Source organism: Trachypithecus francoisi, unplaced genomic scaffold (genome assembly GCF_009764315.1).
Source record: "Trachypithecus francoisi isolate TF-2019V2 unplaced genomic scaffold, Tfra_2.0 Lachesis_group16, whole genome shotgun sequence".
Taxonomy (NCBI): domain Eukaryota; kingdom Metazoa; phylum Chordata; class Mammalia; order Primates; family Cercopithecidae; genus Trachypithecus; species Trachypithecus francoisi.
This window is the reverse complement of record NW_022681461.1, coordinates 94,944,926-94,970,780: the sequence shown is the minus strand read 5'-3', so window position 1 is coordinate 94,970,780 and position 25,855 is coordinate 94,944,926. Positions and strand designations below refer to the sequence as shown.

At 53.6% G+C, this 25,855-nt stretch overlaps 2 protein-coding genes across 12 annotated transcripts in view; one reads left to right on the top strand and one right to left on the bottom strand.

Moving 5' to 3' along the window:
* PNPLA7 (patatin like phospholipase domain containing 7) overlaps positions 1–21,783 on the bottom strand; it is an 80,384-nt gene extending 58,601 nt beyond the window's left edge. For 7 of the 11 annotated variants that reach the window (XM_033238364.1, XM_033238371.1, XM_033238366.1 and 4 more), the window contains exons 1-8: positions 21,375–21,541; positions 18,489–18,563; positions 18,206–18,293; positions 17,734–17,813; positions 15,622–15,713; positions 15,330–15,470; positions 14,540–14,699; positions 12,525–12,605 (exon numbers count right to left, since the gene is read on the bottom strand). In XM_033238364.1, coding sequence (XP_033094255.1) covers positions 12,525–12,605; positions 14,540–14,699; positions 15,330–15,470; positions 15,622–15,713; positions 17,734–17,813; positions 18,206–18,293; positions 18,489–18,563; positions 21,375–21,404 — 747 coding nt within the window. In that variant the 5' untranslated portion in view covers positions 21,405–21,541. Of the gene's footprint in view, positions 1–12,524; positions 12,606–14,539; positions 14,700–15,329; positions 15,471–15,621; positions 15,714–17,733; positions 17,837–17,914; positions 17,938–18,205; positions 18,294–18,488; positions 18,564–21,374 lie in introns of those variants that run through there. The other 4 variants (XM_033238362.1, XM_033238369.1, XM_033238365.1 and 1 more) reach the window with 4 other exon arrangements.
* An 808-nt stretch (positions 21,784–22,591) lies between these two features.
* On the top strand, positions 22,592–23,750 carry MRPL41 (mitochondrial ribosomal protein L41). Its single transcript, XM_033238374.1, has 2 exons — positions 22,592–23,145; positions 23,241–23,750. The coding sequence occupies exon 2, from the start codon at positions 23,249–23,251 to the stop codon at positions 23,660–23,662; it is 414 nt and encodes a 137-aa protein (XP_033094265.1). The 5' UTR covers positions 22,592–23,145; positions 23,241–23,248; the 3' UTR covers positions 23,663–23,750.
* The last annotated feature ends 2,105 nt before the right edge of the window (positions 23,751–25,855 follow it).

Genomic DNA, 25,855 nt, shown 5'->3' with positions numbered 1-25,855 from the left:
CACCTCACTCTGTGGGTCTCTTCTTTTGACTGTTTGACTGATCCAGATTTTCATCCTTTTTTTTTTTTTGAGACGGAGTCTCGCTCTGCCGCCCAGGCTGGAGTGCAGTGGCCGGATCTCAGCTCACTGCAAGCTCCGCCTCCCGGGTTCACGCCATTCTCCTGCCTCAGCCTCCCGAGTAGCTGGGACTACAGGCGCCCACCACCTCGCCCGGCTAGTTTTTTGTAGTTTTTAGTAGAGACGGGGTTTCACCGTGTTAGCCAGGATGGTCTCGATCTCCTGACCTCATGATCCGCCCGTCTCGGCCTCCCAAAGTGCTGGGATTACAGGCTTGAGCCACTGCGCCCGGCCCATCCTTTTTTTTTTTTTAAACCGAGTCTGGCTCTGGAGTGCAGTGGCACGATCTTGGCTCACTGCAAGCTCCACCTCCCGGGTTCACGCCATTCTCCTGCCTCAGCCTCCCGAGTACCTGGGACTACAGGCACCTGCCACCATGCCCGGCTAATTATTTTGTATTTTTAGTAGAGACGGGGTTTCACCATGTTAGCCAGGATGGTCTCGATCTCCTGACCTCATGATCTGCCTGCCTCAGCCTCCCAAAGTACTGGGATTACAAGCGTGAGCCACTGCGCCCAGCCAATTTTCATCCTTTGTAGTACAAATGTGAGTTGTTCTAGAATATTGAATCTGAGGGGGTCACAGGAATCCCTGAACTTGTAACCAGTTCGTCAGAAGTGTGGGTGGCCTGGGAACTGCCAAGTTCCCAGTTTTGGATGCTATTATAAATCTGTGGCCGGGCGCAGTTGCTCAAGCCTGTAATCCCAGCACTTTGGGAGGCCGAGATGGGTGGATCACGAGGTCAGGAGATCGAGACCATCCTGGCTAACACAGTGAAACCCCGTCTCTACTAAAAAATACAAAAAACTAGCTGGGCGAGGTGATGGGCACCTGTAGTCCCAGCTACTCGGGAGGGAGGCTGAGGCAGGAGAATGGCATAAACCTGGGAGCCGGAGCTTGCAGTGAGCTGAGATCCGGCCACTGCACTCCAGCCTGGGCGACAGAGCGAGACTCCATCTCAAACTAAATAAATAAATAAATAAATAATAAAAATAAATCTGTTACTTTTAAATTTCAGTTTCCAGTTGTTCATTGCTAATATAGAGAAATACAGTTTATTTTTGTATGTTGATAAACTCATTCCTAAGTTCTAGTAGTTGTCTTATAGATTCCATGGGATTTCCAATCTAGATAATCATGTTTGTGAATTGAGACTGTTTTATTTTTTCTTTTCCCATCTGCATGCTTTTTCTTTCTTTCTCTTCCCCTCCTGCTGTGGTGAGGACCTCCAACACAATGCTGAACAGGATTGGTAAGAACACACACTTGGCCGGGCGCGGTGGCTGACACCTGTAATCCCAGTACTTTGGGAGGCCGAGGAGGGTGAATCACGAGGTCAGGAGATCGAGACCATCCTGGCTAACACGGTGAAACCCCGTCTCTACTAAAAATACAAAAAAAATTAGCCAGGCATGGTGGCGGGCGCCTGTAGTCCCAGCTACTCGGGAGGCTGAGGCAGGAGAATGGCCTGAACCCGGGAGGCGGAGCTTGCAGTGAGCCGAGATCGCGCCACTGCACTCCAGCCTGGGCGACAGAGCAAGGCTCCGTCTCAAAAAAAAAAAAAAAAAAATTAGCCGGGCATGGTGGCAGGCGCCTATAATCCCAGCTACTCGGGAGGCTGAGGCAGGATAATTGTTTGAACCCGGGGCCGGGGGCAGAGGTTGCAGTGAGCCGAGATCACGCCACTGCACTCCAGCCTGGGTGATACAGCGAGACTCTGACTCAAAAAAAAAAAAAAAGGAAAACACACACGCACACAAACACACACACACACACACACACACACACACACACACACACACTGGCTTGTTCCCAGTCTTCAAGGGAAAATATTCAGTCGTTTGCCATCAAGCAAGATGTTTGCTTTCATTTTTTAGTACAGATATCCTTTATTTGATTTAGGAAGTTCTCTTCTCCTGGTTGCTGAGAGTTTTTATCATGAACAGATGCTGAATTTTGTCAAATGCTTTTTCTGCATTTATTAAGATAATCAGATGGCTTTTCTTCTTTAGTCTGTCAATATGGAAAAGTACATCAACTGATTTTCAACTGTTGAAACAGCTTTGCATTCCTGGAATAAATCCCACCGATTATGATGTATTATCCTTTTCCATATACTGCTGGACTCAAATCTGTAATATTTCATTGAGGATATGTATGTTTCCAACGATGAGTGACTGGTGTGAAATCTTCCTGCCTTCTAATGTCTTCCTCTGATTAGGTGTCAGGGTCTTGCTCGCCTCAAAAACTGAACTGGGAAATCGTCCCTCTTCTACTTTTCCGGAGAAGTTTGTGTGAAATTAGCATATTTTGTCCTTAACGTCCTAAATGGCGGGAAGTATTCCGCAGTGAAGTCATCTAGATCCGGAGTTTTCCAGATGGGAAGGATTTTAGCTACTAATTGGATTTCTTTAGTAGATATACGGCTATTCAGATAATCTACATCTGAGGGAACTTTGGTAGTTTGTGTCTTTCAAGGAATTTGTCAATTTAATCTGCGTGGTTGGTTTTATGGGCATAAAGTTGTTCAAAAGATTTCCTTGTTAGTCCTTTTATGTCTGTAGGGTCTGTAGACATGTGCACTCTTTCATGTCTAATATTTGTAGTTTGTGTCTTCTCTTCTTTTCTACACTGGTCTGGCTACAGGATTTTTCATTTTACTGACATTGTCCAAGAGCCAGCTTTTGGTTTCATGGATTTTCTCTCCTGTTTTTCCATTTCCAGTCTCATTGATTCTTACTCTTTATGAGTTTCTTCCATCTGCATGCTTTGGGTTTCATTTGTTTTTCTTTTCCTAGCTTCTTACGATACAAGCTTGGGTCACTGATCTGAGATTTGTTTTATCTTCTAATACCAGCATTGCCCAGGCTAGAGTGCCATGGCACAGTCTTGGCTCACTGCAACCTCTGCCTCCTGGGTTCAAGTGATTTCCAGATAATTTTTGTATTTTTAGTAGAGATGGGGTTTCACCATGTTGGCCAGGCTGGTCTTGAACTCCTGACCTCAAGTAATGTACCCGCCTCAGCCTCCCAAAGTGCTGGGATTACAAGCATGAGCCACCATGACTGGCCGTGTTGTCCCTTTTTATCCCTGCTAATATTCCTTCATCACATCTGACATCGACTTTGTCTGATACTAATATAGCCACTCCAGTTTTCTTTTAATTGGGGCTTTCATGGTATATCTTCTTCCAGCCATTTTTTTTTTTTTTTTTGAGACAGAGTCTTGCTCTGTTGCCCAGGCTGGAGTGCAGTGGCGCAATCTCGGCTCACTGAAAGCTCTGCCTCCTGGGTTCCCACCATTCTCCTGCCTCAGCCTCCCGAGTAGCTGGGACTACAGGGGCCCGCCACCGCACCCGGCTAGATTTTATTTTTTTGTATATTTAGTAGAGATGGGGTTTCACCATGTTAGCCAGGAAGGTCTCGATCTCCTGACCTCGTGATCCGCCCGCCTCCCAAAGTGCTGGGATTACAGGCGTGAGCCACCGCGCCCGGCCCTTTTTTTTTTTTTTTTTGAGGACGTGCCTTGCTCCTCTGTCACCTGAGCTATGGTAAAGTAGCTCACGCACATCTCACTCCAGCCTCAACTTCCCAGGCTCAAGCAGTCCTCCCACTTCAGCCTGCTGGGTAGCCGGGAGCATAGCTGTGCAGCACCACACTAACCTAATTTTAAATTTTCTGTAGAGACAGGGTCACTGTGTTGCCCAGATTGGTCTCGAACTCCTGTGCTTAAGCGATCCTCCCACCCGAGCCTCCCACAGTGCTAGGATTACAGGTGTGGGTCACTTTGCCAGGCAACCTTTTGTTTTCTATCTAAGTATTGATATTTAAAGTGGGTTTTTCCTGCAGACACCATAGGGTTGGGTCTTGGACTTTCCATCCAATCTGACAATCTGTCTTGTTGTTGTATTTAGACCAGTTGTATCCATTGTGATCATTTATAATGGCTGGATTTAGGATATAATTTTCTGGAGAATGTTGCCTTTTTTGTTTTAGCAGGTGATTAAGCTGGTTGGGTTCAGACCACAAGTCTGTATCTGTGGATGGTAGATTCCAGTATCTCTGTTTTCGAAGCCTTGGTTCTGATGCTTTGCTCTGCCCTGCACGTGCCCCACTCAGGAGTCAGTCTGAGATTTGAGCTGAAGTTTGAATCTTTTTTTTGTTTTTTGAGACGGAGTTTCACTCTGTCACCCAGGCTGGAGTGCAGTGGTGCCATCTCAGCTCACTGTAACCTCCACCTCCCAGGTTGAAATGATTCTCCTGCCTCGGCCTCCCGAGTAGCTAGGATTACAGGCACTCACCACAACACATTTTTGTATTTTTAGTAGAGACGGGGTTTCACCATGTTGACCAGGCTGGTGTAGATCTCCTGACCTCATGTGATCCACCTGCCTCGGCCTCCCAAAGTGCTGGGATTACAGGTGTGAGCCAGCGCACCAGCCTGAAGTTTGAATTTTTTTTTCCCCTGAGATAGAGTCTTGCTCTGTTGCCCAGGCTGGAGTGTAGCAGCATGATCTCGGCTCACTGCAACTTCTGCCTCCCGGGTTCAAGTGATTCTTCTGCCTCAGCCTCCCAAGTAGCTGGGACTACAGGTGCCCGCCACCATGCCTGGCTAATTTTTTCTATCTTTAGTAGACGGGGTTTAACCATGTTGGCCAGGATGGTCTGGATCTCTTGACCTTGTGATCTGCCCGCCTCAGCCTCCCAAAGTGCTGGGATTACAGGCGTGAGCCACCGCACCCGGCCTTGAAGTTTGAATCTTAATGCAGTTTCAAAGTCTTTGTTATGCTGCTCTGGGTCTGTCCTGAGCCTTGTACAGGTTCACAGACAAACTCCGTGCATCTGCTTCCCCGGCTCTCTCCTCCCTGAGATCTGCACACTCTCTCTGGCCCTTGGGGACCTTCTTCTGGTACTTTTGGAGGATTCCCATCAGAGATTTTGCTCCATAACTGGGCTACCATCGAGGCAAGGCCATGAGTAACAGAAGAAAATGAAAAAGCAGGAAGCAGAACCCTTGTGTGCGGCGGCTCCACGCTTTGATTCCTATCCACAATCTCCTGGCTTTATTTTCAGAGTCCTCCAAGGACTGTTTTCTGCATTTTGTCCAGAGTTTTTCACTAATCAGCAGGACAGGCTGGTGCTACCTTGCCACAGCAGAACTGTAACTCTCCCATTTTATTTAAAAATAAAACCTTCATTTCCTTCTTTGACAGCCAGAATGAAGATGCCTAACACATCACCACAGATACTAAATCAAACAGCGGCTGCTCACCTGTGTAGACCAGGCTCACGGCCGCTGCCATTCAGGATTCTAATGTACCTTCCTGCACGAGGCCACATAAACGAGAACCCAAACAAGGAACTTAGGCCGGGTGTGGTGGCTCAAGCCTGTAATCCCAGCACTTTGGGAGGCCGAGACGGGCGGATCACGATGTCAGGAGATCAAGACCATCCTGGCTAACATGGTGAAACCCTGTCTCTACTAAAAAATACAAAAAACCTAGCCGGGCGAGGTGGCGGGTACCTGTAGTCCCAGCTACTCGGGAGGCTGAGGCAGGAGAATGGCATAAACCCGGGAGGCGGAGCTTGCAGCGAGCTGAGATCCGGCCACTGCACTCCAGCCCGGGCGACAGAGTGAGACTCCGTCTCAAAAACAAACAAACAAACAAACAACTATATAACCTGGGTTTGAGTTGACATGCCTGTTTGCAGTGTCATGCCTACTTGTTTTAGATACAGGGTCCTGCTATGTTGTGTGGGCTGGCCGAGAACTACGAGGCTCAGCAAACTCCTTTCCTCTCCCGAACAGCCAGGACTATAGGTCCAACCGCCATTCCTGGCAACATCACGCTTTTTTGTGTATCTGCAGTATTTTGTAACAACTTTATGAAAATTAAAATAATAAAGCCTACCTCCCATTAAAAATGGTGGGTTGGGCTGGGCACAGTGGTTCACACCTATAATCCCAGCACTTTGGGAGGCCCAGGAGGGCAGACTGCTTGAGGTCAGGAGTTCGAGACCAGCCTGGCCAACACGGTGAAAACCTGTTTCTACTAAAAATACAAATATTACACGGGCATGCTGGTGCACACCTGTAGTCCCAGCTACTCGGGAGGCTGAAGCACGAGAATCACTTGGACCCAGGAAATGGAGGTTGCAGTGAGCCGTGATCATGCCACTGCACTCCAGCCTGGGTGACAGAGTGAGACTCTGTCTCCAAAAAAGAAAGGTAAGTTGAAGGTAAATGCTTATCTTCGTCCCGTTGTGGAATATAGATGCTTATCTCTGCTCTCTTAAAAAGATACAAACCTCCAAGGATAAAGACAAAAGCTAAGAGTAGATAAAAAATGTCACTGAAATTTTTGCGGCTGATTAAAGCAAGTGACAAAGTCATGGCTGGTGGGGCCCTCTAAGGGAAGCTGAGACTTGGCTTAGACGTGCAGAACCAGACAGAGAGGACTGGTCCTCATCGCAGAGCCAGCACGAGGCTAACATGCAGGGGAGATGAGCAGAGGGGGAGGCCAACCCAAGTCACTTTCCTGACCCCAACAGGCTGGAAATGGCCCTTCCCCATGGCCAGCGGACGACCGAGGATTCTCTGGAGAAGGTGAAGCAAGCAGGTAAGAGCCCAGGGACATCAGGTGTGGCTGCGAATGCAAGAACAGTGTCCACTCCGGGCGGGAGGACTCCCAGACTCCTCTGCAACAGTGTCCACTCCAGGCGGGGACACCCCCAGGCTCCTCCCCAACAGTGTCCACTCCGGGCGGGGACACCCCCAGGCTCCTCCCCAACAGTGTCCACTCCGGGCGGGGACACCCCCAGGCTCCTCCCCAACAGTGTCCACTCCAGACAGGGACACCCCCAGGCTCCTCCCCAACAGCATCCACTCCGGGCGGGGACACCCCCAGGCTCCTCCCCAACAGTGTCCACTCCAGGTGGGAGCACTCCCAGACTCCCCCCAAAAGTGTCCACTCCAGACGGGAGCCTCCCCCCCAGACTCCTCCCCCTCCTCCAACCTCGTGCCACCATAGCAAGACATAGGCAGATTTCTTTCTGAGAAGCTGCCCTAAAAAAAAGACCTACAGACCCTGACCTGTGGGCTCCCAAATCAGGAAGGAAAGAGCCAGTGTCCTGCTCAGTCCTCCTGCAGGGAGCGTCCCCCATTAGTGAACCCTGACCCCATGCACACACGGCCCATATGCAGCTTTCAGGTGGATCACGCTCTTTTTGTTTTGTAGTTAACCCATGTAACTCCCACCGAAGTCAAGACATAGAAGATTTCCAGTAATCCAGATTACCTTACGCCTCCCTGAGTCGATACCCAACCTAAACCTCTAACAGGCAACCACTAATGAGACCTTTTACCCCAGCAGGGCCAAACACCACAGCCAAGTCCCTCCAGCCCAGCCGCAGGTTTTTGTAAAGAAAGTTTTTTTTGGAACACTAGATGGCCACATTGAGTAGCTGCAAGAGAGACCACGTGGCCCATAAAGCTGAAATATTTATGCTCTGGCCTTTTGCGGAGAAAACTGGCTGGCCAGCCTCCATCCTCGAGTGTCAGTGCAGCTGGCGGCTGAGCCTCAGGTGAGTGAAATTATACAGTGTGTGCTTTGTGTTGCCTCTTGGGCTCCACGTTATTTCTGTGCGATGCAGCGATGCGGGTTTGCACACCTGCGTTCAATAAGGACTTCACTCACACATAAAGTGACTGCTGGAGGCAGAAAAGTCCCTGATTGGAAAGACAGAAGCCAAAATAAACAGAGAAGAGAAACTCAGGTCAGAAACAACTCAGGAGCAAAAGAATACCCATCTTACTTTATCCAGGAAGTAAGAACAGGATAATTTTTTAAAAAGAACATTCAGGGCCAGGCGCAGTGGCTCACGCCTGTAATCTTAGCACTTTGGGAGGCCCAGGAGGGTGGATCACGAGGTCGGGAGTTTGAGACCAGCCTGGCCAACATGGTGAAACCCCGTCCCTACTAAAAATACAAAAATTAGCTGGGTGTGGTGGCGCATGCCTGTAATCCTAGCTACTTAGGAGGCTGAGGCGGGAGAATCGTTTGAACCCCGGAGGCAGGAGGTGCAGTAAGCTGAGATCACGCCATTGCACTCCAGCCTGGGCGACAGGGCAAGACCCCGTCTCAAAAAAAAAAAAAAATTCACACACAAAAAAACTCTTGAAATGAAAAATATGACAGAAATTAAAAATTGAATGGAAGATTTGGAAAATAAAGTTGAAAAATCTTCTAGAAAGTATAACAAAAGGGCCAGGTGTGGTGGCTCACGCCTGTAATCCCACCACTTTGGGAGGCCGAGGAGGGCAGATCACGAGGTCAGGAGATCGAGACCATCCTAGCTAACACGGTGAAACCCCATCTCTACTGAAAAACAGAAAATTAGCCAGGCGCGGTGGTGGCGCCTGTAGTCCCAGCTACTCGGGAGGCTGAGGCAGGAGAATGGTGGGAACCCGGAGGCAGAGCTTGCAGTGAGCTGAGATCCGGCCACTGCACTCTAGCCTGGGCAACAGAGCAAGACTCCGTCTTTAAAAAAAAAAAGAAAGAAAGAAAGAAAAAGTACAACAAAAAGACAAAGGCAGTGTAGAATAAAGACAATTCTAGATTTCTAAGGTTTCAAAACATACACCTCCCTGGCACCCTGTTTCAGGAAGCGAACGGAGGATTTGCTCCACCAAAACACGCCGGCCGAGAAAGCAGCAGCAAGAGCCCTGTGCGGGGGAAGGAAGGGTGGGTGGCCCCGGGATGGCAGCTGGACAGCAGGCCTGGGGAGGGTCCGACTGGGCAGGAGGATGGGAGGTCCCGGGACGGGCTTTTCCCAGAGCAAAGCAGCGTTCATGGAGCCGTTGGTTCAGGGTGTGAGTCTGTAACGGGGGCACAGAAAAATCACCAAGCAGCCAGAAATCACACAACTGTTCATTCCAGGAAAACAGAAAGTGAATTTAAGAAAGGGAATTTAACTGTAGTACACTACACAGCTCAGCTGTGAATAGCATCCATGAAGTCGAAACGGCTGCCCATGAGCGGCGCAGCTGGGAGCGTAGCGTGAGGCATTGGGGCCATCCGCGGAGCTACACGTCATCTCCCGCGACAGGAAGTCAGCGTGTCTAGAACGGATGGGTTAGGAAACAGCAAGAAAAGCTGCTCAGAAGGAACCGAAGCGTTTTCAGTGTGCGGGGACAGATGGCCACTGTTGATAAAAGTTTAAGTATGTTTTTAGAATCTGTCCGTGTTATTTTGCAAGAATTTAAATTTTGTTAAAATGACAAACACAAAAGTTTGATGAGGCAAAAACGATGTCACACCAGATGATCAACCGATCACAATACAGAATTCTCTCTCTCAGATATCACTCACTTTTTTTTTTTTTGAGACAGAGTCAGAGTCTTACTCTGTTGCCAGGCTGGAGTGCAATGGCGCGATCTCAGCTCACTACAACCTTCAACTCCCTGGTTCAAGGGATTCTCCTGCCTCAGCCTCCCAAGTAGCTGGGACTACAGGTGCCCACCACCATGCCCAGCTAATTTTTGTATTTTTAGTAAGGACGGGTTTCACCACGTTGGCCAGGGTGGTCTCGGTCTCCTGACCTTGTGACCCTCCCGCCTTGGCCTCTCAAAGTGCTGGGATTACAGGCATGAGCCACCGTGCTCAGCCAACCACCCCTCATTTTTTACTCTTACTACACTCAGGGAAGACCCATTCCTGCCCCTAAGGGAGAGGGGCTGTGACACCAATGTGGACGAGACAGGTCGCAGTGGCCGAGAGGAAGCCGGCCCGTCTCAGCACACAGCTCCCCTCTCCTGCCACAGGCATTGCTGCGCTGTGATAAGTGAGGCCCAACTTAAATATCACAAGAAGATCAAGATCAGAAAGAACAAGAAATAATGGAGAAAGCCTCTACCCCAGTAAAGCTACTTTTTGCTTAAAGAGAAACAAATCATCCAAGGCAGGATGCATACTGATGCCCCGTGCCGAACAAGTTTACATCCACATAGACCAAAGCTTCTCTAGTCCTTTCCCAGCTTTTCTCAGGCCCACAGGTGCCCCTTACACATCCAGGAGTCCCTGAGAAGCCCACCATAGCTCCGGAGACACACGAACCAGAGGCTCCAGAGAGGCGCACAGAGGTGGGTCTGGTGGCCGGGACCCCACTCTGCCCAAGCCATGTTAGGCACTGCCTCGAAGATGAGCACCGGCTTTCTAATGGCAGCTCCAAGGAAGTGGGTGTCCTCTCCCTCCCCAGGCCGGCGGCCTCCCCAGCACAGGCCACGCATCTCACGAAGATACACAGGTCCCAGGGAGCACAATGAGATGCCGAGGTCCCATCCATGCCTCCACCCCAGGCCCCAAACAGCTCAACGCGCACCTGTGCCCATCTACTGGGGAGCAGAGTGAGCACCCTGGACACCCCAATGTCTGGCTGGAGCTTGTTACGTGCTTTCTGAGCAGAGGAACATAGGATGGGATCAGAGGACACCACCCAGGCTCCAGTGTGAGGTTTCATGCAAGCACCTAGCGGTTGGCTCTGCCTGAATGCATCCGAGCCAGGGTTCTGGTGAGCTCTGGAAAACTCTCCTAACAAAGGCTAGAGAAACTGAAGTAGAAGTTACCTCGATACACAGCTAACAATGAATGCAAAAGGTATAACTCAAAAGGGTAAGATTAAAATCAGACACCTCTTTTTGAGTTGATAGGCATTTAGCAAAATTCAGCTAATGGACACCAAAGATTTATTTCACTGCATGTAGGTTTTACTCAAAGAAAAAAAGACTAAACAAACATTAAATTCCAGTTAATGGGCCGGGCGCGGTGGCTCAGGCCTGGAATCCCAGCATTCTGGGAGGCTGAGGCGGGTGGATCACTTGAGGTCGGGGGTTAGAGACCAGCCTGGCCAACATGGTGAAACCCCATCTCTACTAAAAATACAAAAATTAGCCAGGTGTGATGGTGCATTCCTGTAATCCCAGGTACTCAGGAGGCTGAGGCAGGAGAATCACTTGAACCTGGGAGATGGTGGCTGCAGTGAGCCAAGATGGTGCCACTGCACTCCAGCCTGAGCAACAGAGCGAGACTCCCTCTCAAAAAAACAAAAACAAAAACAAACAAACAAAAAAACAACTTCTAGTTAATGACTTGGCATGATGGCTCAGGCCTGTAATCCCAGCATTTTGGGAGGCTGAGGTAGGCTCCCACTTGAGCCCAGGAATTCAAGATCAGCCTGGCCAACATGGCAAAACCTCATTTCTATCTCTACAAAAAAATACAAAGTTAGCCAGGTGTGGTGGTGCACGCCTGCAGTCTCAGCTACTTCAGAAGCTGAGGTGAGAGAATCGCTTGAGCCCTGGAGGCGGAGGTTGCAATGAGCAAAGATCATGCCACTACCTAAGTAACAGAGCGAAACCCTGCCTAAAAAGTGATAATCCTCGTGAATGTTGGGCACATGGGGTGATTTTACTATTTTTGCACATTTTTGAACTGTCCCATAATAAAAAGTTAAAAATCATGAGACAACATGATACATGATTTTTATTTATTTATTTATTATTTATTTATTTGTTTTTGAGACAGTTTCACTCTTGTTGCCTAGACTGGAGCGCAGTGGCCTGATCTTGGCTCACTGCAACCTCTACCTCCCGGGTTCATGAGATTCTCCTGCCTCAGCCTCCCGAGTACCTGGGATTACTGGCGCCCACCCCTACACCCAGTTAATTTTTGTATTTTTAGTAGAGATGGGGTTTCACCATGTTGGCCTTGCTGGTCTCAATCTCTCGACCTCGTGATCCACCCACCTCGGCCTCCCAAAGTGCTGGGATTACAGGTGTGAGCCACCATGCTCGGCCCGGCAGCACCTTTCAAAATTACAAGTGTGCATCCCCTGGGACCCAGCAAGTCCACCCTAGAATTTATCCCGCAGATCAGGCTCCAGTACCGGAAACGATGGGCACAGGAGACCATTCACTGCAACAACGAAAAACAAAAGACTGGGAGTCACAGAAAGACGGCGCCAGCAGGGAAGAGCCCAGCAGGACCTGCAGGAAACGGGGCGGCAGGTCCCCCGGGAGGGCCTTGGGCCTGAGGAGAAAACACCTTCCCTGTACGATGCTTTGTGCTTTTTGAATGCTGAACCACATGCATGTATTGCCCAGTTCAAAAACAGTCATTTAAGAGACAACTAAAACCCTTAACCACATGCCCGGCTATTCTTCAATGCACTGTGGCCAGAATGAAGCTCCCTCCTCCTTCCTCCCTCCTTCCTGGACCAAACTCCGCTCCCCTCACGTCACTGTAGAGAACTGGCCTTTAACCACTGCCAGCTGTCCAGGCAAGACAGAAAAAAACAGGCCTCTGGGGCTGACCCAGGGGTGCTCTGAGGGCCAGGCAGCGGGGGACTCACGGTGATGATGTCCAGGATGCTGAGCAGGCTGTGGACGCTGTCTCCCACCAGAACCTCTTTCACCACCACCTCGGTGCCATCCTGTGATTGGAGAGCAGAGTGGGCGCCGTCAGGTCCCAGGCTGTGACTGCAGGGCCTGGCGGGGGCTCAGCCCAGCCCAGGGCAGTGGGGCCACGGGCCTGCACCTCTGAGGCACCACGACAGCAGCAAGTGCCTCGGATGGAGGGCAGGGGACGAGATGGACCCCCTGGCCTCAGGGGTACAACATGCAGGAAGCAGCGGCAAGGAAAACAGAGACGAAGGAGGAGACCCATCTCTCCATCCCGTGACTCGTCTTCAGTGTGGGGACTGAGGCAAAAGCTCACAGAGCCTGTTTGTTTGCTGAACTAACTATAAGGGCTCCGAGGACCGATTCAGTTATTACCAGCCTAAATTCCAGAACTTTGATATAATTTTCCATTAGGTTAAAAAAAAAAAAAGAAAAGAAACCATACTATTTTGGTGATTTAACAATGTAAGCACTTCATCTCAGCTTGACCCAGGAAAATTCTTTAGGAAGTTGCCCAAATCTGGCCCCAGTCCCCTCCATGAGCCCCTCCCATCTAGTCCAAAGGCCAGAGGGACACGGGTTCTGGTCCTTCAGGAGGTCCCACACGAGCAGCAACAAAAGCCTCCGCTTCACCAGCCGGGTGGCCCCATCCCCAGAAGCTACTGGCTCCAGCTTCCCCAGATGGGGGAACCAAGCCCCTTTCCCTCCTAAGGACCCATCAAGTCCAGCCACAGACGAAGTGACAAACCTGAGAACCAAACACTTTGCCCAGCAGCACTTTTGGTCTAAAAACACCGACAGGCAGTGCGGGAGCTGGCTTGGGGTCGGTGCCCACTGCCGGGACCACGGTTGGCAGGAGCCCTGCAGGTCAGGGCGATGATCACACAAAGCCCAGGGTTTGCTAAGTGTGTGCTTTCAATGAGAACAAGCAATGAGAAGTCTGGGTCGCAACTGCCTGGACAGACAAAGCCACACCACCCTCCGGGGGAGCAACACACGCCGAAGAGGCCACGGCAGGGTCTGGCCTAGCACCCACCCCTGAGCAGCAATTCAAAGGGCAGAATTTAACAGAGGCAGGAAACAAGTATTGAGCTCCTACATGGATTCATACCTGAATTTTTATTTATTTATTTTTTTTTGAGACAGGGTCTCGCTCTGTCGCTCAGGCTGCGGTGCGGTAGCATGAACACAGCTCACCGCAGCCTCGACCTCCCAGACTCAAGTGATCCTCCCACCTCAGCCCCCAAGTAGCTGGGACCACAGGTGCTACCACCATGCCTGGATAATTATTTTTTGCTTTTTGTAGAGATGGAGTCTTACTGTGTCGTCCAAGCTGGTCTCTAACCTGTGGGCTCAGGCGATCTTCCCACCATGGCCTTAATTATTTTCTTACAATTAAAATAATTTAATTTTGTTAGAAACCTGAAAATAGAGCAAGGGCTCAATTGATCATGGCAAATCAATACAGTGACTTACTATGAAACCATCAAAGGGAGTATTCCGAGGACTTGGAAGAAACATTTAAAACAGTTGCCAGGCCCAGGCCTCATGCCTGCAATTCCAGTGCTCTGAGAGGCCAAGAAGGGAGAGTTGCCTGAGCACAGGCATTGCTGACCAGCCCAGGCAACAAAGTGAGACTCCCTCTCTACAAAAAAATTTTAAAAGTGAGGCGGGCGTGGTGACACACACCTGTAATCCTAGCTACTCCAAAGGCTGAGGGAGGAGGATCGCTTGAGCCCAGGAAATCGAGGCCTCAGTGAGCTGAGATCGCACCACTGCACTCCAGCCTGGGTGACAGAGTGAGACCCTGTCTTTATTTATTAAATAAAATGTAATAAAAATAAAAATGGTGAGTTTTCCCCCAAAGAAATTAAAATCAAAATTTTGCCTCGCTTTTCAGTGGCAAACATTTTAGAACCTGAGATGACAGACATGGAGGTGAATGCTCCGCCACCCTGCGACTCACAGCGTCCTGAATGCAGACCTCCAGCCGCCCGTCCTGCACCACACAGATGCTGGGGTCTGGCGCCCCGGGCCGGAAGACGTGCTCCCCCTCCTGCAGCTGCACAAAGACGATGTGTTTGCAAAGCTCCAGGAACAGCGGCTTCTCAAAGTGGCCCAGGACCCTGCAAGAGCCAGAGGGCGCTGTGGGATGGCCTTCCAGGGGAGGAGGACGGTCTCTGCCAGAGTCTCGAGAGCTCACGGCCACCGACCCCACTGGCGCCAGGCCTTGTGCTGTGGGTCCACACGGCTGACTAACAAACTACACGGCATCACTGCCAAACACAACTGTCAACTTCTGAAATTCCCATGAGCCTGTTTTCCATTAGCTCAGAGAACTTCTCGACCCGTGAACCTGAGCCACATGCACACGGGAGGAAGGCAAAGGTGGCCTCCAGGATGGTGAGCTGGGCCAGGGAGTGGAAGGGGTGCAGTCCAGGGGCCAGTCAGCAAGACGGGAGCACAGAGCAGAACCCAGGCTCCAAACTTTGGATCCACCACACCATTCTCGCTCTTGCTCTGGGTTCATTGCTGAAGATGAAACCCTGGGAAATTGTTCAACAGAACAAGAAAGACCTGGTGAAGGAGCCAGCAGACCACGAGGCTCTGCCACAGGGGCACAGACACCAGCAGCCCCACAATGGGCTTTGCCAACCATCCCCCAACACAAGACAGCCAAGCTGGAGCCAGTCCCCAGTGAGAAGCTCGGGAGGACAGGAGCTGCAGCGGCCCTCGGGGCTCATCCCCGTTCTTACCGAACATTTTTCAGCATGTACAGAACTTCCGATGGTAGGTGAGAATTCTTCACGTCAAACTCCGTGAGGTCGGCCTCCAGCAGGGAGGGCGGGGGCTCCTTGGGCTGCAGCGCCGGATATTCCTTCTTGAAACGCAGAATCCTACGAGGCAGAGACACACTAGCCTTGAGCAGACCAGGCGGGTTCAAAACCCACAGCGTCAGCAGCCGACACGCCAGGCAGCTCAGGGTTGGGGAGGCCAGCACCGTGGGGGGCACCCCAGGCAGGATGTGGTCTGAAGGACACTCAGTACCTCTTGGCCAAAGACAGCACCTTGGTCCTCTTCCTGGCCCGCTGCCGGGGCAGTGCAGTGTTCTCCACCAGGGTGTTGGGGAGTGTGGTCACCTGCAGAGCCAAGGGAGACACCAGGCACTGACCCTGCAAGCCGCAAGGTCCAAGCTCTTCGTCATGGGGGTCAGTCCTCAGAACCTGCCTGTGAGCCTCCCGCAGGCCCAGCTTCAGCTCCTGGGGTCTGGCTGTGCCATTTCCCCACCCCGCCTGGCCTGTGAGGGAATGTTAGCAGTGAGTGATACAGCCCCACACATCCTGGGGATCATCCTCACTGTCCCCAAATAGCCAACCCTCCAGAGCTCCAGGGCTTCATGCCGGCTAGCCCCGCTGCCCTGAAGGCTGACAGCCACTCCATCCTTGGCTTTCGTGCTGTTCAACACAACCCTTTCCTATAACCCTTTAAAGATCCACCACTGTCCCCACCAACCTTCCCCCCATCACTTCCCCTGCGACCTGGGGCCACTGCCCACTCTGTCCCGTATCTGGAACAGTCTTCTTCCCTTTTCTCAGGCAGTGCCTGCTTGACTGCCCAGAACAGCAGAGGCCTGGGTCACACCCTGCAATGCTGGCAGGGCCACCTCACTCGGGCACCAATGCCTGCTGCCCTTCGGTCCAGAGCTGTTGGCCTTGCGGCTTTCCTCCCAGGCCCTCCGCTTCCCTGTCCTCTGTGGGGCCACTGGATGATGGTCGACACTCAACAGATCGTCTCCACTCTGCTCCAGATAGCTCCGCGCCCTGTCGCAGCCACCCAAGGCTGTTCCAGACCCAGCGTACAGCAGCCCTAACTCATCTGCCCTTTCACGGCACTTAACACTGATGAGAACAGATGAGCCACAGACAGACACCCACTCCCTCCCCTCTTGAGTTTCTCAATTTTCTTTCTTTCTTTCTTTCTTTCTTTTTTTTTAGAAGCAGTTTCACTCTTGTTGCCCCAGCTGCAGTGCAGTGGCACGATCTCAATTCACCACAACCTCCGCCTCCCGGATTCAAACGATTCTCCTGCCTCAGCCTCCCGAGTAGCTGGGATTATAGGTGCCCACCACAACGCCCAGCTAATTTTTGTATTTTCAGTAGAGACGGGGTTTCACCATGTTGGCCAGGCTGGTCTCAAACTCCTGGCCTCATGATCGGCCCACCTCAGCCTCCCAAAGTGCTGGGATTACAGGCGTGAGCCACCGCGCCTGGCCGAGTTTTTCAATTTTCTGTGAAGAACACGAATTAGTTGTACAACCAGAGAAAGGTAACAAAGATTGCTTTAAAGGGATCAGTCTGTGTGGTTTCTGTGAAGCTTCTGGGTGGGCTGTTGAGCACTTCCTGGGCCCTTCAGGAGTGCAAGGAGGCGGCCAGGGGAGGCCACTGACAACTCAACTGGCCAAAGACCAGGAAGGGTTAAACCAAGGCTGCTTATTCCCCGGATCGGGGCTTGTTGAACTCGGATTCCTGAGCCCCGGCCCAGGGATCTGTGTCTAGGTTCCGGAACCACCCAGACACTCAAAGTGAGCCACGCAGCTTTTAGCCTAGCTCACACATGCCAGTAACCAGGGAACTTAGCCCCTCCAATCCCAGGGGATGGACTCTGTCCTCAGTCCAGCACCCCAAAGCCTGGCAGAGACCTCCAAGCTCAGCACCAGAGTCAGAAACCTCTGGCAGAGCGTGAGGCCCCCTGCACCCACCGGGCCCCAGCGATGTTTACAAAGCAGCTTTCTGTTCTCATTTCTTGTTAAAATAAACATCCACTCTGGGGGCAGACAGGACCTTCTCTCCCCTGTGGCCACTGTCCACCACAGACATTCCCAGAGCTGCCCCTTCAGGCCAGGGGGAGTTGAGGCCTGAGAGGGTAGGGGGTTATTTCTGGGTAAAACGCGCTGGATTCAGCTGGAGGAAGCAGACACCATTCAGCACGATTTATAATGTTCCCCAAACCTTGAGCCTGGTGGCAGAGCTGGGAAGCCGGGGACACGGCAGCACACGCCAAGCACTGCCCGGACTGGGGAAGCCCGGCAGGAGGGGTCCCTCCCACAGGGGTCTGCTCCAGGAAGCCGTGTGCAACCTGGGGGCCCCAAGCACCAGCTACCTTCCTCATGATCTTCCGGCCGTAAAACATCACTTTGTCTCTCTTTCGGAACCGGTACTGAGGAGTGGGCTGTGCTTGTCCTGCAGGGGAATGAAGAGACGGCCTGAGGCAGAGCCGTGGCACAGGCCTGGTCCTGGACATGCAGGTGTGGCACAGTCAGTACTCTCGTCCCCACCAGTACCTGGCCATACTCAGCACGAGGGAAGAGGGCCTGGGTGACAGGCTCATCTCCAGCAAAGGGGGCTCTCCCCTCTTCCCACTGAAGCCTTGCTCAGGAGAGGAGAACAGAAAGGGCTCAGAACAGACTTGGCTTCCTGGAACCGACGTGCTCAGCCTGAGCCCAGATGGGCCACTGGATTCTAGCCAAACCCACTGTGGACTTGAGGGCCCCTCCCAGGGGCTCAGAACACATCCCAAGGCACCCACGCTTTCCCCCAACCCCCCAGGCCAGAGTCAGAACCAAGATACTCACGAAATTGGCTAAGCCTTCTGCACGTGAAAAGGATGAGAACACCAGCCAAGGCCAGGGCCAGGAGGGCTCCAACCGCAATCCCCGCCAGCTGGCCAAGAGTGGAGACATGGTGCCCATCAGCAAGGCCACAAAACTAACCCTAGCCCTAAGCCTGCCCCCACCCCAACCACAGGCTGGGCAGGAATGAGCCAGGGGATGGGGGCAGGGAGGGGTGAAAAAGGCCACGGCCCATCCAGGTCTCGGCCCATCCAGGTCTCGGCCCAGGGAAGCATGAGGTGATTACCATGGTGGACGGTGAACCTTCCTCCGTGAACCACAGCCCCCAAGAGTGCAGAGCGGTGCCCAGGCAGAAGCCAGCCTGCAGCAGAGAGCATGGGGTCAGGCGGGCATGGACGGGCTTCCCAGCCCAGACTTGCTCAGAGCAGCAAGAGGAGAGCTGGGAGTTAGGAGAGAAGTCAGCAGCCCCGGAGACTTCCAGCAAGCGGTGATCTCGCCCGGGGTGCTGGGGTCCTCTGAGCCCCCTGCTACGAAGCATTCAGAGAGCAATCTGGCTTCCTCGGTCACTGGCACACAGCGGGGCAGGGCCATCACTAACACACCTGCATGCTGGTGACATGATCCCTGGGATGCAGGTCTCAGGGAGCAGGCCCAGCCACAGGGGAGGCCAACCCCCCTCTCAGTGTCTCCTCAGCCCCAGCAGGAGCAGTGCTCGAAACCCCTATGAGCCATCTGGATTCTGAGAACATTTAACACCAGTTCACATGCCAGACAAGGAGACAGCGGCGGCCGAGAGGGAGGCCGAGGAGGCTCTGTGTGCTGCCATCTCCTGGAGCAGCGGGACTTCAGAAGTCCAGGTCCACAGGAGGGAGGGAAGAGAGGGTGAGGACAGGATGCTGAGTGAGTGACAGCAAAGGACGCTGCTGGTTCCCCAAGAAGTGAAAGAGAAAACAAGAAGACATCAGCCAGACAAGGCAGCCCTCTCCATTCCTGCTGGCATCACATCTTCCTCCCAGGCAGCCAGGAACTGGATAGGGCAGGGGAGGCCGCTGGTTCAGCCTGCAAGTTTCCATACAAGAGCCGAGGCCTAAAGCAGCACCCACCCCGTCTCCCGCCACAGAGAAGCAGGACTCCCATCCATATCAGAAAATCCAGGGAAGGGCTGGGCGTGGTGGCTCACGCCTGCAATCCCAGCACTTAGGGAGGCTGAGGCGGGCAGATCACGAGTCAGGAGATTGAGACCATCCTGGCTAACACGGTGAAACCCCGTCTCTACTAAAAATTCAAAAATTAGCCGGGCGTGACGGTGGCGCCTATGGTCAGGAGGCTGAGGGAGGCTGAGGCAGGAGAGTGGCGTGAACCCAGGAGGCGGAGCTTGCAGTGAGCCGAGATTGTGCCACTGCACTCCAGTCTGGGCGACAGAGCGAGACTCGGTCTCAAAAAAAAAGAAAAAAAGAAAATCCAGGGAAGTCGGAAGAGCACTCAGAAATGCATTTCAAAGACACAATTCTGCACCAAGACAGAATGAGGATGTGCCCAGAAAGCTGAGCCCTTTGAACTTGGTTCAGAAGGCAAATACAAGCCCTGGGAGCTTCTGCTTCAGGACAGGAGCACCCCTACGCTCACTCTCAATCAGTGGGGTGCACAGAAGCACCTACGAACACGTCCTTCACTTAAGGAAGCGAAGTGAGTCCCTCTGAGCCCAGCAACTGCTTCTGGGACAGATTATCCAAGGAAGGCCTATCACACAATGGCCCATGAGCTGGTCACACGCTCTCCTGCAGTGGAGCAGCTCAGCCTTTTCTAGCTTTTCACTGTTGCTTTAATGGGTCTAGTTTTCTGGTTTAGGAAAAAAGGCCTTTGTGATGTGGCTACAGATGTTAGACTAAGAAAAAGATTCTAGGGCCTGGCACAGTGGCCCACACCTGTAATCCCAGCACTTTGGGAGGCCTAGGCAGGCAGATCACGAAGTCAAGAGTTCGAGACCAGCCTGGTCAGCATGGTGAAACCTGGCTTCTACTAAGAATACAAAAATTAGCCGGGTGTGGTGGCGTGTGCCTGTAGTCCCAGCTACTGGGGAGGCTGAGGCAGGAGAATCGCTTGAACCCAGAGGGCGGAGGCCGCAGTGAGCCAAGATCACACCATTGCACTCCAGCCTGGATGACAGAGCAAGACTCCGTCTTGGGGAAAAAATAAAAAAGAAAGAAAGAAAAAGATTCTAAGCAAAACCATCAGGCAAAGTCCTAAGGGGAAACTGGAAGTAGCAACTGTGACTTTAGGAGAAGAAAAGACAAGGCCTCAGGCAATGCCCATGGGCCCCCGCTGTCTGTCCCCCCCCCCCCCCGCCACTCCGTGAAAAAATGCCCATGGGCCCCCGCTGTCTGCCCCCCCCCACTCCGTGAAAAAATGCCCATGGGCCCCCGCTGTCTGCCCCCCCCCACTCCGTGAAAAAATGCCCATGGGCCCCCGCTGTCTGCCCCCCCCCACTCCGTGAAAAAATGCCATGGGCCCCCGCTGTCTGCCCCCCCCCACTCCGTGAAAAAATGCCCATGGGCCCCCGCTGTCTGCCCCCCCCACTCCGTGAAAAAATGCCCATGGGCCCCCGCTGTCTGTCCCCCCCCCTCCGTGAAAAAATGCCCATGGGCCCCCGCTGTCTGTCCCCCCCCCACTCCGTGAAAAAATGCCCATGGGCCCCCGCTGTCTGTCCCCCCCCCACTCCGTGAAAAAATGCCCATGGGCCCCCGCTGTCTGCCCCCCCCCACTCCGTGAAAAAATGCCCATGGACCTCCGCTGTCTGCCCCCCCCCACTCCGTGAAAAAATGCCCATGGGCCCCCGCTGGCTGTCCCCCCTGTGAAAAAATGCCACGGGCCCCCGCTGGCTGTCCCCCATGTGAAAAAATGCCTATGGGCCCCCGCTGGCTGTCCCCCCTGTGAAAAAATGCCCATGGGCCCCCGCTGGCTGTCCTTGCTGTGAACTCACGCGTCTAACACGCGCTGGTAGCTGTGACAGGCGGCAGAGAGGGGCCAGAACCACCACTCCCACAGTCCTCAGGCACCAAGAAGCCACCCGGCCAAAGAAAGCGGCAGAGCAGACGCCAAGAGGACCCTTCTCTGGGTCCAGAAATGTCCCCCAACTGGGAAGTCCAGGGATCTGGCCCCCTGAGTTACATACCTCTGGGCTGTCATCTTTCTCTTCCTCCATGGACAGAAACAGAAAAAACAGCCTGAGAAAATCAGACAGGCTGAGGCAAACAAGGACACACCTCTACCCGCTCACGCTCACACCCGGACAGCTGTGGTCTCAGACTTCTCCCTGGGTTCCTTTTCAAGTCAAATCATGTTTCACTGAAAGGTAAATCCTGCTGAAAAAGTCTGTTCTACAGGAAGAGCAGGTGTCTTTTGAGAATCGTCTGTCCTCTGTTAGGAGCCACTTCCTTCCCTCTGTAAACAGCCCTCACGTGGCTGTCCTGGAACCCAGAACAGCAGCCAGATGGGGCAGCTCCAAGCAGGTCGAGAGGAGCCAGGCCCAGCGCGGCGGGGGTAGGGGCAGCGCTGCCTTCCGGAAAAGCACGGCTGGAGGGGAGGTGACGCTGGCGGGGCGTGGATCCGGGGTGTGGGGGTGCGCAGGGGGGGCGTGGATCGGGGTGTGAGGGTGCCGCTGCGGAGGGGGTGGATCTGGGTGTGAGGGTGCTGTTGGGGAGGGGGTGCAGCTGGGGAGGGGGTGCAGTGGTGAGCGCGTGGATCCGGTTTGTAGGGGGTGCCTCTGGGGGGGCGTGGATCGGGGTGTGTGGGTGCCGCTGGGGGGACGTGGATCGGGGTATGGGGGTGCCGCTGGGGACGGAGTGCAGCTGGGGAGGGCGTGGATCCGGGGTGTGGGGTGCCGCTGGGGGGGGGGGTGCAGCTGGGGAGGGGGTGGATCCGGGGTGGGGGTGCCGCTGGGGAGGGGTAGATCCGGGGTGTGGGGTGTCGCTGGGGAGGGGGGTGCAGCTGGGGAGGGGGGTGCAGCTGGGGAGGGGGTGGATCCGGGGTGTGGGGGTGCCGCTGGGGAGGGGGTGCAGCTGGGGAGGGGGTGGATCGGGGGTGAGGGGTGCCGCTGGGGAGGGGGGTGCAGCTGGGGAGGGGGTGGATCCGGGGTGTGGGGTTGCCGCTGGGGAGGGGGGTGCAGCTAGGGAGGGGGTGGATCCGGGGTGTGGGGGTGCCGCTGGGGAGGGGTGTAGCTGGGGAGGGGGTGGATCCGGGATGTGAGGGTGCGGCTGGGGGGCGACTTCCGCGTGGGGTGAGAGGCCGCCTGCGAGGGTGACCGGGCCGGAGGGCTCAGCGCACAAGCCGGACGTGCTGGGTCCAAGATTATTGATTAATTTGGGGACCGCGAGGGCTCAAGTCCTCCCACACCACTGCCCGGCCTGCGGGGGAACCCAGACAGCCCTGGCCCTCCCGGCTACAGGTCCCGGGCTTTCCCCGCGCGGTTGCCGGCTCCGCTCAGAGGAGCGGCGCCCGGAGGAAGGGTCAGAAAGGCCGGGTCGCGGCGTCAGCTCGGCAGCCGTCTCGAGTCCAGCGCCCGCGTCTTCCTCGACCTCCCGACGCCACCTCAGTGCCTCTGGGGGACTGGGATCCCGGGACACCGCTGGCCACCAGGCTGACGAACACAGGCAGTGGGCGGGCAGTGGGGACGCCAGGGACTACCTCGTGGAGGGCGGCCACTCATCCGCGCGCCCCGCCCCGCGCGCCCCGCCCCCACCCGCGGGCTCCTCGCATTGGCCGAGTCCCCGCGGCCACGCCCCCTCCCAGACTGGGGCCGTTATTGGACGCGGCGGCGGCGGCCGCGGCCAATCGAAGCCGCTCTTGCTGCGACGCGGCGGTCGGAAGCCAAGCGAGGTCGAGGTCGGGTGGGCGCCCGGAGCCGTTGAGGGGCGCTTGGAGCTGGTGGTGGGTCTCAGGTCCAGGTGAGTCTGTCGGATTAGAGCAGGCGCCGCGCGCGGCCAGGGGCGGGGCTGGCCGGGTTCCCGGGGCCGCGATTACCCGCCGTCTCCTCCCGCAGGGCGCGGCATGGGCGTTCTGGCCGCAGCGGCGCGCTGCCTGGTACGGGGCGCGGACCGGATGAGCCAGTGGACGAGCAAGCGGGGCCCGCGGAGCTTCAGGGGCCGCAAGGGCCGGGGCGCCAAGGGCACCGGCTTCCTCACCTCGGGCTGGAGGTTTGTGCAGATCAAGGAGATGGTCCCGGAGTTCGTCGTCCCGGATCTGACCGGCTTCAAGCTCAAGCCCTACGTGAACTACCGCGCCCCTGAGGGCGAGGAGACGCCCCTGACAGCCGCGCAGCTCTTCAGCGAAGCGGTGGCGCCTGCCATCGAAAAGGACTTCAAAGACGGTACCTTCGACCCTGACAACCTGGAAAAGTACGGCTTCGAGCCCACACAGGAGGGCAAGCTCTTCCAGCTGTACCCCAGGAACTTCCTGCGCTAGCGGGGCGGGGGGCTGCGAGGTGGAGGCATCCCCGGGGAGGGGCGGCCTGCCCTCATCTCGTTTCTATTAAAGGCCTTTGCCAGCTCTACGGTGTTTGTTTTTTGGCCTCAAGTCATGGCAAAGTGTGCAACATGACAGATTTCAGTGCAGGGACCTAAGCAGAATTCTCATGCAGACTCCGCACTGTGACCCTCTTTGCAGGTCATCTTCCCGGTCGGAAGGTTCTGGGAACCTGCCAAGGGCAAACATTACTCAGCTTGCAGGAGAAAGAATTTACAAAGCAGATTGTGCCGGATGACAACACTGGTCAGTTCATCCCCCAAATTACCCAGGGAACAAATATACAGAGATGGGGGTCTCACTCTGCTGCCCAGGCTGAGAACTCATGGGCTCAAATGATTCGCCCGCCTCAGCCTCCCAAAATGCTGGGATTACAGGTGTGAGCCACTGCGCCCAGCCCAGGAAAATTTCTTGTTGCAATCTGACATATATTGGCATGTTGTGTTGTATCATCAGAAAAGGGATAAGGCCAGGCACAGTGGCTCACGCCTGTAATCCCAGCAGGTTGGGAGGCCGAGGCAGGAGGATCACAAGGTCAGGAGTTCAAGACCCAGGATGGCCAGCATGATGAAACCCCGTCTCTACTAAAAATACAAAAATTAGCCAGGCCTGGTGGCATGCGCCTGTAGTCCCAGCTACTCAGAAGGCTGAGGCAGGAGAATCGCTTGAACCCAGGAGGCGGAAGTTGCAGTGAGTCAAGATTGCGCCACTGCACTCCAGTCTGGGCAACAGAGCGAGACTCCATCCCCCCAAAAAAAGAATAAAACTGCATGTTTTTTTATTTTTTTTTTAATTTTAAAATTCATTAATATATATATATTTTTTATTATACTTTAAGTTCTAGGGTACATGTGCATAACGTGCAGTTTGTTACATATGTATATTTGTGCTATGTTGGTGTGCTGCACCCATCAACTCGTCAGCACCCATCAATTCATCATTTATATCATGTATAACTCCCCAATGCAATCCCTCCCTCCTCCCCCCTCCCCTGATAGGCCCCAGTGTGTGATGTTCCCCTTCCCGAGTCCAAGTGATCTCATTGTTCAGTTCCCACCTATGAGCGAGAACATGCGGTGTTTGGTTTTCTCTTCTTGTGATAGTTTGCTAAGAATGATGGTTTCCAGCTGCATCCATGTCCCTACAAAGGACGCGAACTCATCCTTTTTTATGGCTGCATAGTATTCCATGGTGTATATGTGCCACATTTTCTTAATCCAGTCTGTCACAGATGGAAAAACTGCATGTGTTTTGCTTGTAGTCACCTATATACCATTAGTAAATGCTGAGGATTTGACAAACTGTGGCCTGTACTTCAACCACAGTTCCCCCCAGAGAGACAAGAGCCTCGTGGCAGGAGTTGGATGTAACACACCCGGTTTGTTCACACACCTGAAGTCACCATCTGTCCAGGATTTGGGAGCTAACCCATGTGGGTGCTGCAGTGATGAGTGTTCCCTACAGACTTCACATATTTCAAGTTGATGACCCCCAAGGCAACTCGGAACACACACTCCCTTTTATTTATCTGCACAGGGATCCAATACAGGTTGAGCATCGCTATCCAAAATGCTTGGGGCTGGGCACCGTGGCTCACACCTGCAATCCCAGCACTTTGGGAGGCTGAGGCAGGTGGGTCATCTGAGGTCAGGAGCCTGGCCAACATGGTAAAACCCTGTCTCCAATAAAAATACAAAAATTAGCCAGGCCTGGTGGCATGCGCCTGTAGTCCCAGCTACTCAGAAGGCTGAGGCAGGAGAATCGCTTGAACCCAGGAGGCGGAAGTTGCAGTGAGTCAAGATTGCGCCACTGCACTCCAGTCTGGGCAACAGAGCGAGACTCCATCCCCCCAAAAAAAGAATAAAACTGCATGTTTTTTTTATTTTTTTTTTAATTTTAAAATTCATTAATATATATATATTTTTTATTATACTTTAAGTTCTAGGGTACATGTGCATAACGTGCAGGTTTGTTACATATGTATATTTGTGCTATGTTGGTGTGCTGCACCCATCAACTCGTCAGCACCCATCAATTCATCATTTATATCATGTATAACTCCCCAATGCAATCCCTCCCTCCTCCCCCCTCCCCATGATAGGCCCCAGTGTGTGATGTTCCCCTTCCCGAGTC